We start from the raw sequence: 17,260 nt of genomic DNA, 5'->3' as shown, positions 1-17,260 counted from the left end.
AGAAGGTAGAACGTGATGCAGTCATTCCCGTGTTGTTCTGTTGGGAAACCTAGCCTTCGCCAGGATGATTTCCTTTTGAACCCCACAAACAGGACTGCATCAAACGCGTTGATTACTTCCGTCAGAGGATATATTATATATGTGCGCTTTCCGTTCGATCAAATACTCCGGTTTTCCGGCAATTCCAGTGGCGAATGTAACAATATTTTCCAAAATCTGTAGATTTGAAGACAATCTCGCTAGGAATATCTTTGAATTTCAAAAATTTTCGGATTTTCCCAAAACTTCTTCGGGAAATATTAAAAAAAAAATACATTGAGTAAAACATACCATCATTCCTGGTAGCCTGCTCAATAGAAAATTAAGTTAATTGAAACGAAGTTTTTGCTTATCTTCCTCCGACGAAGATGAGTGTTTGAAAGGTACGGATGACCGCCACTTGTTTGCTGGGTGCAAAAACACTGCGGGCTCATTCATCTGTTCATGTCTTGCTGGATACTCGGGAGACGGAAGGAACTGCGAAGGTAGAGTTTTCTTGACGCTACACTTCAGCATCGCCCAAGACAAGCATAGTTAATATAACTACTATGCGATTTCTATGCTTAATCTATGATTGATTTACCAGGTGTTTATTAGTCTAATAATTATTAGTTTTAATTTTTATTTCCTTAAACAAAACACTTAACTTGTACCCACGACTGAGAACTCAGCATCCGCCAGCATGAATCTGACTAATTAAGAAAAAATAATAATAATAAATAATAATAATACGAAATGCTGCGAAACTCAAGCGTTGTTTGCAGTGTATTTTGCGTCAATGAATTAAAATCAATGTTGTTATAAACTCGTAGACATACACAAATTCCACTTAACAAGTAACCAGCATCAGTGATTTAGTGCAAGCGCTTCCAATTTATGTTAGTTATTGATGAGTACTAGTGTGAATCCAATCTTTGTAATGTGAATGCTGCGCGTTTCAATAAAAACGGCTCATTCGGGTGTTCTGCGGCCCTGGATTTGAACGGGACGGAGAAACCTGCACAGGTAACAATTAAAACCCTTGGGTTTTGACTTGCTAATCCTTTATTCCAGGTGGCTACTGTGTACTGAAAATTGAACTAAAGAATGTTTCGTGAATTTTCTGAGAATTTTCTCCCCTCCTGTCAATGTTGTCCCGAGCAATATAAACGATTGTAATTGTTTCTGTAATTGTTCACATTGTTTACCAGCAAAATTGTTAATTTAACTGACCAAGTGTAGTAAATGAAAAATTTTATTCTTTAGATATCAATGAGTGCCTGACCACCAACCCATGTGATGAAAATGCTGACTGCGTAAACAACAACGGTTCTTTCACCTGTACTTGTAGGAAAGGATTTACTGGAAATGGAACCACTTGCAAAGGTACTCATGAATATGTTTGTACGCTACGTTCTGAGCTGTTTGTTCATAGCATGACGTTGTAATTATTTATTTTGTCTCAGATATCGACGAGTGTTCCAAGAATGGCAGCCCTTGTGACGAGAATGCGGATTGTTCGAACAATGACGGATCGTACACTTGTACTTGCAAAGATGGTTTTACTGGAAATGGAACAGCTTGTGTTGGTAAATTATATTCTACATACATGTTGCATGTGCCTTGTATATAATTCTGCTTCTGTTTGTTTGTTTGTTTGTTTGTTTGTTTGTTTGGCTAGTTGGTTGGCTGATGGCCGTCGGTTTGGTGGTTTTTGTGCCTTACCCATTGTAGCTCACACTCTACTGTTACTGTTTTAAAACATTCTCGTTTAAGTTCATCATAAGGGGAAGATTTAAACGAGCATCCTTGTAATTCATAACCACATTACTGTGAACCTCATATGACTAAAACGTATTGCATGTTGTATCGCTTCGATCCGGCGTCTCGATGTACATTTTTAATTTATTTTTGTTCATATTAGATATTGATGAGTGTGCAGTCAACCCTTGCGATGTTAAAGCAGCATGTTTAAATACAAACGGTTCATACGAGTGTTCCTGTCGTCGTGGATTTGAAGGAGATGGAGAATCATGCACAGGTAATAGGCTTCTTGTGAATTCTTCTTGTAAGCCTTGTGGAGATAAACGACAAAGGGGAGGGGAGATTGGAGACTGGCAAGAACAATGCACACAACTTCTGCCTCCGCATTCTTTATTTTTCCTTTTGCAACCTTCCACTGGAAATCCTTGTGGGTTATAACGTACCAAGTTCACCAATTAAACGTTGTAGCCAGTAGCGTAAAATGGAAGGGCAAGAACTTCGATGAGAATGCCTCCCTGGTTTCACATTTTTGTCTGACTTGAAAGAGGAACAGAACACTCAAATTGAATGAACGTTTTTGTTTCTCGTCAGATGTCGACGAGTGTCTGGTCGCGAACACGTGTGACGAAAATGCTGATTGTGTCAACACCAACGGCTCTTTCATATGTTCTTGCAAAAAAGGATTCACTGGAAATGGATCAACTTGTAAAGGTGATTGTTATACTGTCGTAGCTTTTGAGCTGTATATACTTGGCATGAAATTTTTCGTTTAACTAACAATTTTGTCTTAGACATTGACGAATGTTCAAAGAATGGCAGCACATGTAACGAGAATGCCGACTGTTTGAACAATGATGGATCGTACACTTGTACTTGCAAAGAAGGATTTACGGGAAATGGAACAGTTTGTGTTGGTAAATTACAATTTGAAGAATATTTGTACCTTCGGGCTTTTTTCACATTTAATTAATTTCTTTAGTTCTATTTTTCATTTATTTTTTTTATTTTTTTTTTTTGCCTCTCGGTCTGTTTGCCTGCTTTTCTGTTGCTTGTCCTCAACGAGAAACATTAAATCAACTGGCGCAGACGACAAAACTGAAAATTGTTGTTTCTTAATAGATATCGATGAATGCCTGTCGTCGAAACCTTGTGACGAAAACGCTGACTGCGTCAACACTGACAGCTCTTTCATCTGTACTTGTAGACAGGGATTCACTGGAAATGGAACAACTTGCAATGGTAAATATTGCAAAGTGCTATTTTTCGAGCTACTTATACGTGACATCAAGTTTCTCGTGTTCTAATTATTTGTTTTCCCATAGACATCGACGAGTGTTCAAAGAATGGCGGCCCTTGTGATGAAAAGGCGGATTGTTTGAACAATGACGGATCGTACACTTGTACTTGCAAAGATGGATATACAGGAAATGGAACAGTTTGTGTTGGTAAGTAAAATTCTAAGAACAGGTTGTGCTTGTGAACATCAAGACTTACATAAACGGGCGTACACGGTAACATATTTGATATTTTTGTCGTTAGATATCGATGAATGTGTGACATCGGACCTGTGTGACGAGAATGCTGTCTGTGTCAACACCAAAGGCTCTTTTGTCTGTACTTGTCGACTGGGATTCACTGGAAATGGAACATCGTGCAATGGTACTCATTTTCATATTTTTGTTTTCTGGTTTCTTGGTTTTTTAATATGGTTTACATGGTATGCAAATCTTTTCTCAGATATCGACGAGTGTTCAAAGAATGGCGGCCCATGTGACAACAATGCCAACTGTTTCAACAACGATGGATCTTTTACCTGTACTTGCAAAGATGGATTTACAGGAAATGGAACAATTTGTGTTGGTAAGTTACCATTTGTAAACTACTTGTGTTTGCCTATTTTCATCGCGTGATTGGTTTTGCTTACACCTTACCTAGCCGCTTGACTACTATCTAGAGTTATTTTATCTTAAGGCAGATTAGGATGTTTTAAAATCTGTGGCATCAGCCATCAGCGCAAGTTATCATACTGCTCTTCCTTTGTACTATTAATGATGTGGATCCAATTTATGGATACATTAACTCTAATATAAAACAGGTATTGATCAATTCTATACTTGGTTCCAGACGTCGACGAATGTACAAAGAATGGAAACCCTTGTGATAAAAACGCAGATTGTTTCAATAACGATGGATCGTTTACTTGTACTTGCAAAGATGGCTTCGTCGGAAATGGAGTTATTTGTCTCGGTAATTCTTTGATTTTGTTGTTTTTTATTACAGCTGCTTCCATTACCTTTTTTTTGGTAATGATGTCGGTTGACTGCAAGAAGCCTCCACTTTTGCAGTGAAATATAGAGTTCTCCAGGCCTGCAGCGGCATGGATGGAATGCTAACTACTACGCAAGACAATCATATCTTTATAGAGATTTTTCCAAAATTAAGCGACATTAATGGAGTTACTCTAATGCGCGCCTTGTGAATAGCTATGCGTTCTCATTTCGGTAACGGCTGTACTATTTTTTACTTAACCTACATTGTTTTCCGGTTATCGATAACACCTTCTGGTTAGAAGAATTTTTTCAAGGGAAGATTACCACGATGGTCAACTTGAATCAGTTGATATAACTTGGTTGTTTTCTATCGTGCATGTTTCCTTCAGATGTCAATGAGTGCTTGGCAGATCCCAGTCCATGTGATGCAAGCGCTGCATGTACCAACACCAACGGTTCCTACACTTGTGCCTGCAATGACGGCTTCACAGGAAATGGGACATACTGTCAAGGTAACCAGCACATCTTATTGACTAAGATTCTTCAATTTCTTTCTTAATAGTAAGATGCGTTGAAACCAACGTCCCGAGAACATCATAGGTGCTCAAGGAAGCCTTTGATTGAAAAGTGTTAAACTCGAGCTCTTTGGGACGATTAAGATTTAATGTAACAGAAATAGGAATAACCGAGAAACATTATACTCAAGACACTTGCTAAGGAAGACAAAAATATCCCTGTGGCCTAGCACACACTGCATTTCTCCCAAAAATGTTGTCTGTCTCCAAAATGAAAGCAATGATTGCATAAGCACGACTTCTGCACACAGTAATCCACTGACATAGACACACTACCCAACACCTTAGCTTCTAGAGTGACCTCCTCTCTTACTTTCAAAACATCAGATATAGATGAGTGTTCAGCGGATTCCACTCCATGTGACGAGAGCGCAGACTGTGCCAACAGCGAAGGTTCTTACAGCTGTGCATGTAAACAAGGATTTACTGGAAATGGGACAGTTTGTGAAGGTAAATCAAACATTTAACGAAGAAAACCACTAAGCGAAGGTTTGCAAGAGACTTTGCTGAAGTGCACTCTTCTCGCGTAACTTTTAAAAAGGCATTTTAATTGACCTTTATCGTTAATAATTGCAGTGCTCCCGTTCAGTACACTATCAAGAGCCGCGAAATGTGTATTGTTTTTGCAGATATTGATGAGTGTTCCTCGAATCCTAGTCCTTGTGATGAAAATGCAGACTGTACCAATAGTGGCGGTTCGTATAGCTGTACTTGTAAGCAAGGATTCGCTGGCAATGGCACGGTTTGTAACGGTATGAGAGGAAGTTCTGAACAAAATATTTCACTTTATATCATCTTAGCAAAGATATGTTTATGTCACAATCCAATGGAATTATACTGAAACGTACGAACGGATTATTTCTCGTGTTTTCATCAGATGTCGACGAATGTTCTGCAGAATCAAGTCCTTGTGATGAAAACGCTGATTGTGCCAACAGTGACGGTTTTTTCAGCTGTACATGCAAACAGGGATTTACTGGAAATGGGACTGTGTGTGAAGGTAACAAGGGAAAATCTGATTTCGAATCAAAGCAAGTAACTGCGGCGTGGGGCGGTTTGGGTCTTTAATTAAACATTTCCTTTCTCTACTTGACTACGTCAGATATTGATGAGTGTTCCGAAGTATTAAGTCCTTGTGACGAGAACGCTGATTGTACCAACGCTGAGGGTTCTTACAGCTGTACTTGTAAGCAGGGATTCACTGGAGATGGTTCAGCTTGTGAAGGTACTACCCATACTTGGTTCCCCACTCCATCACTACTCCCACGTTTTTGAACTCTTTGATGGAAAGACATCAACTAAGTAATGATTCCTTTCTCTGAAATCAGATATCGATGAGTGCTCTGCGGATTCCAATCTGTGTGACCAGAACGCTAAATGTGCCAACAATGAGGGTTCTTATAGCTGTACTTGCAAACAAGGATTCACTGGAGATGGAACATCTTGCGAAGGTGGGCAAGACAATTTCTAAACTCTTCCTGTAGCCGTGACTTTACATACTACATCAGAAAATCCCCATTGTTTGTTTTATAGGACAACGCGAGATAAATCTTTAAAACTATGCAGATTTCCTCTGTCGTTCTTACGTTACTCGTCTCCATTTCATCCCCCTGCCATTTTGGTTTATTAAGCACTTCTCTCTGTGTTTGGAACTGGTATGATTACTTATCTAGATTGCGTCCTTCTCACAATCGCTTCTTTTTTGCGACTCATAAGATATCAATGAGTGTGCTCCAGATGCCAACCCGTGCGATCAAAATGCAGTTTGCGTCAACACCGATGGTTCTTCGAGCTGCACTTGCAAACAAGGATTCACTGGAGATGGAATAACCTGTCAAGGTGAGCGAAAAGGGAAGTCCTTTCCATTAGACACGAATTCAAATTTTTCGCCTTCCTTACAATCACATGCACTATTCAGTCTTTGCTGTCGCATCATTTCTACCTACAGTCTATGTAGGAATAAAGACAGAAATTAAACCACCCCCACATTTCCAGGAATCAGTGAAGAATTCGAGCGAAAAGCAGAATGCGTCATATTTGTATCATTAACATGGAGGAGGGAGGGATGGTGTCACTTTTTCAATTAAATTTACAGCGGTTGTACATTAACTTTTAAACTCAGTGCTTGGAATATAGATTATCTGTAAACATATCTACATGATGTCTCAACATATATAAAAGACCAGTGTCAAACATTTTTTTCCGAGAAATAATATTTCAACATCTTTGTTTTATTCAGATATCGATGAGTGCTCTGCAGATACGAGTCCCTGTGACGTGAACGCTGATTGTGCCAACACTGACGGGTCTTATAGCTGTACTTGCAAACAGGGATTTACTGGGAATGGAGCAGTTTGTGAAGGTATCCAAAACAAAGAGCCATAAAGAACACGTGATCGATAGTTTCAATGGTAGTTTTCCTCATTTTCTGTCACTGTAAATAAGCATTTATTCCGTTTTTATCACAATAGACATCGATGAGTGTTCTGCGGACTCCGGTCAATGTGACGTGAACGCTGATTGCACCAACAGCGCCGGTTCTTATAGCTGCACTTGTAAACAGGGATTTACCGGAAATGGGACAGCTTGTAAAGGTATCTTAGAATGCTTTTTACACAACACAATTTTTACAATCCTTCTCACGTCGTCATCAAGTTAGAATCCCATTTAATCTGCGTTTACAACCACTTATTTCCATTCTTAACGAATCAGATATAGATGAGTGCTCAGCTGATCCCAGTCCGTGTGACGCAAATGCTGACTGTACCAACAGTGACGGTTCTTTTAGTTGCACTTGTAAACAAGGATTCACCGGAGATGAAGCATCTTGTCAAGGTAGAGGCGAATGTCGTTATTTTGCCTTTAAACACAAAAAAATGACCAACCTCGCAATATCAATTGATTCTCAAGTGCACCTGTAAAATTACAACACCCATCCTATACTGTGTTCTTTTAAACTACAGACACAGAGTGCAAGGCGATGTTAATTAATGATATTTTTTTCTCATAAACATGTGGATCAACACTTCTACATTTACCAGCATGAATTCTTATTGTCGACAAAAAAAAAAGTAAAACAAACGCAGATGATAGTATTGGGTTTCCTTTGTAGCAAAATATATTTTCATGAACAAGCTGAGATCTATTAACAGACTCTTTTTAAATATCAGACATAGATGAGTGTTCTAAAGAACTCAGTCCGTGTTACCAGAACGCTGATTGCACCAACAGTGACGGTTCTTACAGCTGCACGTGTAAACAAGGATTTGCTGGAAATGGAACGGCTTGTCAAGGTAGGAGAGAACATTATACCTTATACTACAATCGTAATTTGACTTCCGCAAACTTACAATGACGCTGGAAGCGAGATAGATTTAAAACGACACAAGCTTTATTCTATTTTCTTGGTATCAGATATTGACGAGTGTTCAACTGATCCCAGTACTTGTGATGAGAACGCTGACTGTACCAACAGTGACGGTTCTTACAGCTGCACCTGTAAGCCAGGATTTACTGGCGATGGCACTGTTTGTCAAGGTATGCGTGATTTACAATCAAGAAGCCTTGTCATAAACTCGTGTTTCCTGAAAATATGAAGTATTCCTTTCCAATCCTTACCTGTTAGATATCGATGAGTGCTCTGTTGATCCCAGTCCTTGTGATGAAAAGGCTGATTGCGCCAACAGCGATGGTTCTTATAGCTGTACATGTAAACAGGGATTCGCTGGAAATGGCACATTTTGTGAAGGTATGCAAGAATTCTAATACGTTATATTTCATAAGAGTGTACGTTGTTAAAATAAAGTCGGTTGTCTTCTTCCCTTTCTATTACACCAGATATCGACGAGTGCTCCATTGATCCCACTATTTGTGATGAAAACGCTGATTGCACCAACAGTAAAGGATCCTATAGCTGTACTTGTAGACAGGGATTCACCGGAGATGGTGCAGTATGCCAAGGTACGGTAGAACATTATTTGTGTCAAGTCTATCCTTCCTCAGCAAATCGACGGAATCATATATAAACAGTTTACGGCACGGTTCTATGATTAAGTTTCCTTTCTTGTTATTTCAGACATCGATGAGTGTTCTGCGGATTCCAACCCATGTGATGAAAACGCTGATTGTGCCAACAATGACGGTTCTTACGTCTGTACTTGTAAATTGGGATTCACTGGAGATGGTTCAGTTTGTGAAGGTATAAGTGTAGAATATCATTACATCTCTCTCAGTTGCCATAGTTCGACTTACTGATCAAATAAAGTATGCATGTATGTACATACTGGACGACAGGTTTTGTAATAGTCAAGCTGTCATATTGCCAAGAGTAACGGTTCTTATGGCTGTACTTGCAAAATATAGATTCACTGGAAATGGTGCAATTTGTAGCGGTATCCGAGACCATTTTTTCAGATCTTAATGTTTTGTGTGTAAAATATAGATAAATAGCCTTCATTTATCTTTGGTCAGTGTTTATAGCACAAAGGCTAATGAGGCAGCGCAATTAAACAAACGATCCAAATTAAACAAAACATGGTTAATTGCTCTAACTGGAAGGAGAGACTCCAGTTGGCTATTTTCAAGTGTGGCCGAGAGGTGACCTCGGGAGTACGCTGATACAACTCCAGCTAGTGGTCAAAGCGGTACTTGAGCCCGCGTCTTCCGGTTTTCGTGCCCGGCGCCCTAACCACTCGGCTACGCTGCAGCTTTAAAGAGTCTCTTTCATATATTGCCCAGTTGACTGTTCCCTTTTTCTGTTTCATCAGATATTGACGAGTGTTCTGTTGATACGAGTCCGTGTGATGAAAACGCGGATTGTACCAACAGTGATGGTTCTTATAGCTGTTCTTGTAAGCAAGGATTTACTGGAAATGGAACATCTTGCAATGGTAGGCAATTTTCCTACCAAGATCTCTTAGAATATCTTGCATAAGTTGCTTATGTAATCATACATTCCACTTTTCTTTTATTTTCTCAGACATCAATGAGTGTGCTCCAGATTCCAACCCTTGTGATGAAAATGCGGTTTGTATCAATACTGACGGTTCCGCAAACTGTACTTGTAAACGAGGTTTCACTGGAGATGGAATAATTTGTCAAGGTATGTAAGAATATAACAGACATTTAATGTCAACACAGGAACAAATAAAGTCAGGAGGTGTTCGCAAGTTCTGTTTCCTGTTTGTTTGTTTGTTTGTTTGCCAGACTGTGTCTGTCTCTCTGACTGTCTATATGTTTTTTGTTTGTGATTTCATTAGTATCAAAATTTCATTTCGTATTTTAATTTCAAACAAAGAGATCCTCACAGACAACATATTCCTTGGTTAAACTGATGCAACCGAAGCAAGAACACTGAAACGCCGTCCAAAGATGTTCCTAAAAGATCGCAATACTGTACAAATAAACAGGACACACAATGCTTGTTCGAACTGCCTAACGTATCATTTACCTTCATATCGCATACAGATATTGACGAGTGCTCTGCAGAGACCAATCCGTGTGACGAGAACGCCGATTGCACTAACAGCGACGGCTCTTACAGCTGTGCATGTAAACAAGGATTCACTGGAGATGGAACAACTTGTGAAGGTAACGTTAACAAAATTCAAGTTATAATTCAGCTTCTCGAAAATGAAGAAGAGTAATTATTTGTTTTCTATTGCTTCAGACATAGACGAGTGTTCTGCAGAGTCCAATCCGTGTGATGAGAACGCAGATTGTACCAACAGTGACGGTTCCTACAACTGCACTTGCAAGCAAGGATTCACTGGAAATGGGACAAGCTGTGAAGGTTTCCCCTTTGTAATTAAAGCGTTTTCAATTCATTGTCATAAAACAAAAATCAAAGAAATTACTTAAGCCAATCCCATTGCACACAAACAATAAAGTGAACCAATCAAAACTCAAAGTAAACAGATGTAACTGACGGGAAGTGCAGGGAAACGTACGTGTGCGAGCGAGTCACGATTGGTTTCGGTTTTACTTCTGATTGGATGAAAAAGTGGTGCGAGCTTTTAAAAACAATCTCTTACCGAAGTATGTAAAACCAAAGCCAATGCGAATTATTTTCAATCCTCAAGCCAAAACCGTTTGTTGAGATTACCCAATGACTTATCTTTTCTATTACAACAGATGTAGACGAGTGCTCAGCTGAATCCAGTCCGTGTGACAAGAACGTTGATTGTACTAACAATGACGGTTCTTACACCTGCACTTGTAAACAAGGATTCACTGGAGATGGAGCAACTTGTCAAGGTTTCCCAGAATGTTGCAACAACCCATTTTACTATGCATGCTTTACAAAGAAAACTTTACGTTGAAATTAAGATAACCTAACTATTTATCATTTCACTATAACAGATGTAGATGAGTGTTCCACGGATCCGAGTCCTTGTGACGAGAACGCTGATTGTACCAACACTGACGGTTCCTATAGCTGTTCTTGTAAACAAGGATTTACTGGGAATGGTTCACTTTGCGAAGGTATGAGAGAGAATCCTCCTCTCGAGTTGCACCATCCTCACTGCCTGGGCGAGGGGAGGGGGGGGAGGGTGGGGCTTTAGTGTTTCATCTTAGTTTAGTGACCGCACACCAGAAACGTACACAGCTACTTATGCTAATCCTCGCAACATCTCTTAAGAGTTTGTTTTAAAAACAATTGCAAAATAGTAACCGTTACTACAAACTTAACATTTTATTTTGTTCCTTTGACATCAGATATAGACGAATGTTCCGCCGATTCCAGCCCGTGTGATGAAAATGCTGATTGCATCAACAGCGATGGTTCTTACAGCTGTACTTGTAAACAAGGATTCACCGGAGATGGGTTGCTTTGTGATGGTTTGTTAAAACACCTTTACACCTTAGCCAAAAACAGTACTAAGATTGCAGTGGAACTGTACTTCACTTAAATTTATTATTATTCTTAGTGGGCCATTAGGCGTCTGTATTACTGCTTCCCATCCAGACCCTCAAATATCTCTGGAGCTTGTTCCTTGCCATGATCATTCTTATGAGCGAAGCGATTAACTAAATAAATAAACTGGGCATCACGTTGATTGCTTTTCTATGCTAGATTATCCTATTTTGTGTCAAAGTTAAAACAAACACACCAACAGCTGAGATCAATTGTTCTTAGATTTTAATTTATCGATTATATTGTCTTTGAAATCCGATATCGATGAGTGCTCCGCCAATCCCAGTCCTTGTGACGAGAACGCTGATTGCACTAACAACGAAGGTTCTTTCACGTGCACTTGTAAACAAGGATTTACTGGAAATGGCACTGTTTGCGAAGGTATGGGCCGCGGAGATCGTTAAAAATAAGACGAAGTGTACTCTAAGTTGTGTAACAAATAATGGATTTTTTTTCTACCACATTTAGACATTGACGAGTGCTCTGTGGATTCCAATCCTTGTGATAACAACGCTGATTGTACCAACAATGACGGTTCTTATAGCTGTGCTTGTAAAGAAGGGTTTGATGGGGATGGAATAATTTGTAAAGGTACGTAAGTTGACTATATTTGAAAATAATTCCCCTATCTTTGAAAAAAAAATAACTGAGATTTATTCCAATTCTCTAATTTATTTGGCATCAGATTTTGATGAGTGTTCTTTGGAACTCAGTCCGTGTGATCCGAATGCTGATTGTATCAACACTGATGGCTCTTATAGCTGCTCTTGTAAACAAGGATATACTGGAAATGGAACAGTCTGTGGAGGTAATTATACTAGACGTTATCATTGAAACTATTGGACATACGTTTTTGCCAAGAAATTTCGGACAAAGTATGGTCTCCATAAAGACATGCGATGAATAACCTTTCCGTATTCTGCTACATTTAGATATCAATGAGTGCTCTGGGGATTCTAGTCCGTGTGATGAGAACGCTGACTGTACCAACAGCGACGGTTCTTACAGCTGTACTTGTAAACAGGGCTTCACTGGAGATGGTACTATCTGCACGGGTATGTTCTCGCTGTATAGTTACAGCATGGTCTTGTTAGTTGTAGATCGCTCATTGAGCTAATACATAAATAAAACTTCTTCATCGCGCTCTTTATTCAGTGTCACTTCGTTTTTATTGAAATCAGATATCGATGAGTGCTCAGCCGATTCCAGTCCGTGTGACGAGAACGCTGATTGTATCAACACGAAAGGTTCTTACACCTGTAGCTGCAAACAAGGATTTGATGGAGATGGCACTACTTGTAAAGGTATGCTGAATACCATACAAAGTTATGGCAAAGAAGCTATAATAAGCAACCAATTGTCCTTTCCATTGCATCAGATTTTGATGAGTGTTCCCTGGAACCCAGTCCATGTGGCGAAAACGCTGAATGCACCAACACTGACGGTTCTTACAGCTGTGCTTGCAAACAGGGATATACTGGAAATGGGACGACTTGTCAAGGTAAATACCTGGCTACCTTTCTATCGCTTTAAATTCGAATATGGTTTTATGAGTAAAGATGCTCTTTACAATTTTACTTTTGGCAAACTCACTTTTGTTTGTTTTTGGCAACCGAGGAATAGTTTTATCTAAAACAACTCGACAGGAAGCCTAGCAACGTCTCTTGTATCACCCTTAGATATCGACGAGTGCTCTTTGGGCACCAGCCGATGTGATGAAAACGCTGATTGCGCCAACAGTGACGGTTCGTACAGCTGTACTTGTAAACAAGGATTCACTGGAGACGGTATCGTTTGTAAAGGTACGACAGAATTTTAAACAAGCCCCTGTAGGCACTGAACCGCTAGGTGCGTTTATATCGCTTAGTAAGTGATGCTTTCTTTTTCCGTCACATTAGATATTGATGAGTGTTCAGCGGATGCCAGTCCTTGTGACGAAAACGCTGATTGTACCAACACTGATGGTTCTTACAGCTGTAACTGTAAGCAAGGATTTGATGGAGATGGGGAAGTTTGTGAAGGTAAAACTGGTTTGCCTTTATCATAACCTAATCCTTCGTGTAGTGTTACGTTATTTGTTGTGCGTAAAATCCAAATCGAATCAAATCTTAATTACCTTCCTTTGTGCTCCGCCAGACTTCGATGAGTGTTCTTTGGAGCCCAGCCCTTGCGATGAAAACGCTACTTGCAGCAACACAGATGGTTCTTATAGCTGCACTTGCAGACCAGGATTTTCTGGAAACGGGTCCATTTGCAAAGGTATGCAATAATGATTTTACGAAAATCTGACGCTTATGGCACAATTTCACTTACCATGGCTATAACATTAGAATAGATATTTACATGATAAAACTATGAAATTCTGTATTATGCCTATACACTACGAATTACAGTACAGTAAAATTGTCTAAGGGTTAAAATGCGGCAGAAGACGTTATTCCAGCAAAACTTTCCGGCACAAGGTGTTTCTAAAAGATTTGACTGTTGCTTATTTTTTAGAATGAGGTGGCGAATTTTTCGTCCTTACCTTTCTTGTGCTTGTCTTTATTGATGGACTTTTGCTTTTTATGTACAGCAATGTCCATCGCAACGTGGCTATCGAAAGTCCTCGCTGTGCATTACCTTGTATCTGGCTGTTCTCTGTAAATCACATAATGAAACGGGTTTTAAGGGAACTCTTTTACTGACCCATCCTTTCTTGGGAAATTGTAATCAACCAAAGCCAAACTAAGCTTGAATTAAAGACATCTTCAGAAACCACTTTATTATTATAATGCGTTCCTTTATCATGCCACCTCTAAGATATCGACGAGTGTTCTGCCAATCCCAGTCCTTGTGACGAGAACGCTGATTGCGCCAACAGTGATGGATCTTACAGCTGTACATGTAAAGGAGGATTCGCTGGAGATGGCATATCCTGTAGTGGTATGCAAACTTCTTTCCTATTTCTACTAGCTGTTCCTTTACAGACGAAGCAAATAAATAACTGGTCGCGTTAGAGGACGATCTATAAGTTACATTTCAAGTCAATCTTCACACGGACCAACTGGCGTAAGATTTGGACGCGTAACTCCGATATGTTTTGCATGAAACGATTGATATCACTGGAAATGGGACCGTGTGATTCACAACGATACAACCAGCACCATTGATAGAACTGGCCACGAGAGGTGATCAGAAAGCTATGAAATAATTATTCATTGTCGTTTCTTTTTCGTTCAGATATCGACGAATGTTCTGCGGATTCCAACCCTTGCGATGAAAACGCTGATTGCACAAACAATGAAGGTTCTTACAGCTGTACGTGTAAACAAGGATTTGATGGCGATGGCGTATCTTGTGAAGGTAAAAGCATTAATTAATTTCATTTAAAAGCATTCGTCCTAAGTCTTGACAAAATCCTTCCTCTGCTGGAAATTAAGCTTAATACACAATTTCCACTTCCATTACATCAGATTTCGACGAGTGCTCTTTAGAACCCAGTCCGTGTGACGACAACGCAGTTTGTACCAACACTGACGGTTCTTACAGCTGTACATGCAAACAAGGATTTACTGGAGATGGCGGCGCAGTCTGTGAAGGTTGGGGAGAATGTGGTCAAAAAAGCAATCCACTGCGCCCTCAAAACAATCCACTTTTTTCCAACACGTGTCACAAACCAGCCGCTTTCTTTCATCACACGTCATCATACATTTGAATGTCCTGTTCTTTCATTCTCGTGGCAGACTAGTTGGAACAGGATTACCCTTTACCTGCTCTAGACGAACTCTTCCAATCAAAATTCCACATCCTCACTTTTACAGCCTGTCGCTTATATTGTTTTTGGAGCGGTTCGTGATCGTTTCTTCTTTATCTCGATTCAGATATCGATGAGTGTTCTGCGGATTCAAGTCCGTGTGATGAAAATGCAGATTGCACGAACAATGAAGGTTCTTACAGCTGCACTTGTAAACAGGGATTTACTGGAAATGGAACGCTTTGTGAAGGTATACACGATGTTATTGTTAGACAAACACTATTTTAGCTATTTACAGAATTTAATCATTAACTAAGGCCCTATCTGTATACATTTTTTTTTACCCTAACCCTATCTGTATACATAATGCACGTGAATCAAATCATTTACTAGGTCGCCGCAAATCCATAAAATAGCTAATAATTCCATTTCGATCACATCAGAATTAGATGAGTGTTCTTCGGATCCCAGTCCATGTGATGAAAACGCCCTATGCACCAACAGCGACGGTTCTTACAGCTGTACTTGTAAACAAGGATTTACTGGAGATGGTACAGTTTGTGAAGGTACTTTTAAAAGACTGTACTCCAAATAATGATCAACATATAAAATATCCTAATTTGATCAATACGTCATCTTAAAGCCATATCATCGTGTTGACCATTCTCTAATAGCCAATGCACTTAAGAGGAAAGGGTTCCAATATCACCTTCAGGAATTAAAATGTTTTGAACTGTTCTGGAGTTTTCGCGACATTAATATACTTCCTTTCCGTCATATCAGATATCGATGAGTGTTCTGCGGATACCAGTCCATGCGATGAAAACGCTGATTGTACCAACAGTGACGGTTCTTATAGCTGTACTTGTAAACAAGGATTTACTGGAGATGGTGTAATCTGCACAGGTAGGTTATAGCACAGACTTGCTTCGATTAACTGAAGATGGATTCAAGATAGTAAGTCATGTTCCGGTAGGTATTACCCATGCATGCTTTCCCACTCCAGATTAAGTAAGGTGAAGTTGTACTTACAAAAAAGATTGGAGGCTCAGTCCAATAAACAGACTGATTATTTCTATTACGTATTACACCAGATATAGACGAGTGTTCTGAGGAATCGAGTGCATGCGCCGAAAACGCTGCTTGTACCAACAACGACGGGTCTTACAGTTGTACTTGTAATCAAGGTTTCACTGGAGATGGAACGACTTGTGAAGGTATTCTATGTTTCTCCAATGGTAATAACCCTCGTATTTCTCCTGATGACAACAATAGGTTGTAATACAGAACGAAAAAGAGCACCTAAGCGACAGGATATTCCTGGCAAAGTGTCTAAGTTAGGGGCAACTTAATATCGACTTGATTAAAAGACCAGGTTTCAGTGTTGAAGAAAAAAAACTACTCAATTGTGAGAGAAAAGAAGTAAAACATTCAGTGATGCAGTAACTTAATTTTAGCCGGTGGAAATTACTGCACTTACCAATTTAAATAACGAGTTGCTGAAAACTAAGGGTGCGTTTCTGACATCGAAAAGCGGATTCTGCACTTCTTTAATAAACAGATCAATCAAAATTAATCCAAGATCACTTGGATCATAGTACATCAAAGGAAACAAAAAATCCACTCTGGGAAAGGATTCTTCGGTTTCTTTCATGCACTGTGATCCAAGTGATCTTAGGTTAATTTGTATAGTAAAGAAACGCAAAACCCATTTTTGGATTTAAGAATCCAATCTTACCTTTTCCCAAGGAAACGCACCCTAAAATCGCTCGCATTTATTACCAAAATAGTAATCTTAGAGTCTTAAAGTTTTGCCAAATTTCCAATACTGAGTAGTGGCAAAACAACGTGTCGCAACATTAGAAAAGAGGGGAAATGTTTTAATCAAAGACTTCTCTGTCTAACATGCATAAATCATTGGGTCTTTTTCATCATACCAGATATCGATGAGTGTTCTGCCGATACTAGTCCTTGTGACGTG

The 17,260-nt window shown here is 39.5% G+C and overlaps 1 protein-coding gene across 13 annotated transcripts in view; it reads left to right on the top strand.

The window, feature by feature from the left end:
- LOC110058624 (uncharacterized) overlaps positions 1-17,260 on the top strand; it is a 147,400-nt gene that overhangs the window by 115,527 nt on the left and 14,613 nt on the right. For 7 of the 13 annotated variants that reach the window (XM_089285168.1, XM_089285174.1, XM_089285175.1 and 4 more), the window contains 47 exons: positions 1,285-1,404; positions 1,485-1,607; positions 1,943-2,059; positions 2,374-2,493; positions 2,574-2,696; positions 2,902-3,021; positions 3,105-3,227; positions 3,322-3,441; positions 3,520-3,642; positions 3,907-4,029; positions 4,442-4,564; positions 4,955-5,077; positions 5,257-5,379; positions 5,505-5,627; positions 5,730-5,852; positions 5,956-6,078; positions 6,344-6,466; positions 6,867-6,989; positions 7,099-7,221; positions 7,340-7,462; positions 7,798-7,920; positions 8,042-8,164; positions 8,253-8,375; positions 8,465-8,587; positions 8,703-8,825; positions 9,394-9,516; positions 9,606-9,728; positions 10,094-10,216; positions 10,296-10,418; positions 10,760-10,882; positions 10,988-11,110; positions 11,345-11,467; positions 12,012-12,134; positions 12,229-12,351; positions 12,476-12,598; positions 12,725-12,847; positions 12,922-13,044; positions 13,223-13,345; positions 13,442-13,564; positions 13,680-13,802; positions 14,346-14,468; positions 14,766-14,888; positions 14,999-15,124; positions 15,407-15,529; positions 15,723-15,845; positions 16,063-16,185; positions 16,374-16,496. In XM_089285168.1, coding sequence (XP_089141294.1) covers positions 1,285-1,404; positions 1,485-1,607; positions 1,943-2,059; positions 2,374-2,493; positions 2,574-2,696; positions 2,902-3,021; positions 3,105-3,227; positions 3,322-3,441; positions 3,520-3,642; positions 3,907-4,029; positions 4,442-4,564; positions 4,955-5,077; positions 5,257-5,379; positions 5,505-5,627; positions 5,730-5,852; positions 5,956-6,078; positions 6,344-6,466; positions 6,867-6,989; positions 7,099-7,221; positions 7,340-7,462; positions 7,798-7,920; positions 8,042-8,164; positions 8,253-8,375; positions 8,465-8,587; positions 8,703-8,825; positions 9,394-9,516; positions 9,606-9,728; positions 10,094-10,216; positions 10,296-10,418; positions 10,760-10,882; positions 10,988-11,110; positions 11,345-11,467; positions 12,012-12,134; positions 12,229-12,351; positions 12,476-12,598; positions 12,725-12,847; positions 12,922-13,044; positions 13,223-13,345; positions 13,442-13,564; positions 13,680-13,802; positions 14,346-14,468; positions 14,766-14,888; positions 14,999-15,124; positions 15,407-15,529; positions 15,723-15,845; positions 16,063-16,185; positions 16,374-16,496 — 5,766 coding nt within the window. The remainder of the gene's footprint in view (positions 1-1,284; positions 1,405-1,484; positions 1,608-1,942; positions 2,060-2,373; positions 2,494-2,573; positions 2,697-2,901; positions 3,022-3,104; positions 3,228-3,321; positions 3,442-3,519; positions 3,643-3,906; positions 4,030-4,441; positions 4,565-4,954; positions 5,078-5,256; positions 5,380-5,504; positions 5,628-5,729; positions 5,853-5,955; positions 6,079-6,343; positions 6,467-6,866; positions 6,990-7,098; positions 7,222-7,339; positions 7,463-7,797; positions 7,921-8,041; positions 8,165-8,252; positions 8,376-8,464; positions 8,588-8,702; positions 8,826-9,393; positions 9,517-9,605; positions 9,729-10,093; positions 10,217-10,295; positions 10,419-10,759; positions 10,883-10,987; positions 11,111-11,344; positions 11,468-12,011; positions 12,135-12,228; positions 12,352-12,475; positions 12,599-12,724; positions 12,848-12,921; positions 13,045-13,222; positions 13,346-13,441; positions 13,565-13,679; positions 13,803-14,345; positions 14,469-14,765; positions 14,889-14,998; positions 15,125-15,406; positions 15,530-15,722; positions 15,846-16,062; positions 16,186-16,373; positions 16,497-17,260) is intronic. The other 6 variants (XM_089285172.1, XM_089285171.1, XM_089285176.1 and 3 more) reach the window with 6 other exon arrangements.

Source organism: Orbicella faveolata, unplaced genomic scaffold, assembly GCF_042242905.1.
Source record: "Orbicella faveolata isolate gen_17 unplaced genomic scaffold, um_ofav_v1 contig_13, whole genome shotgun sequence".
Lineage (NCBI taxonomy): Eukaryota > Metazoa > Cnidaria > Anthozoa > Scleractinia > Merulinidae > Orbicella > Orbicella faveolata.
This window is presented reverse-complemented; position numbering and strand designations above follow the sequence as displayed.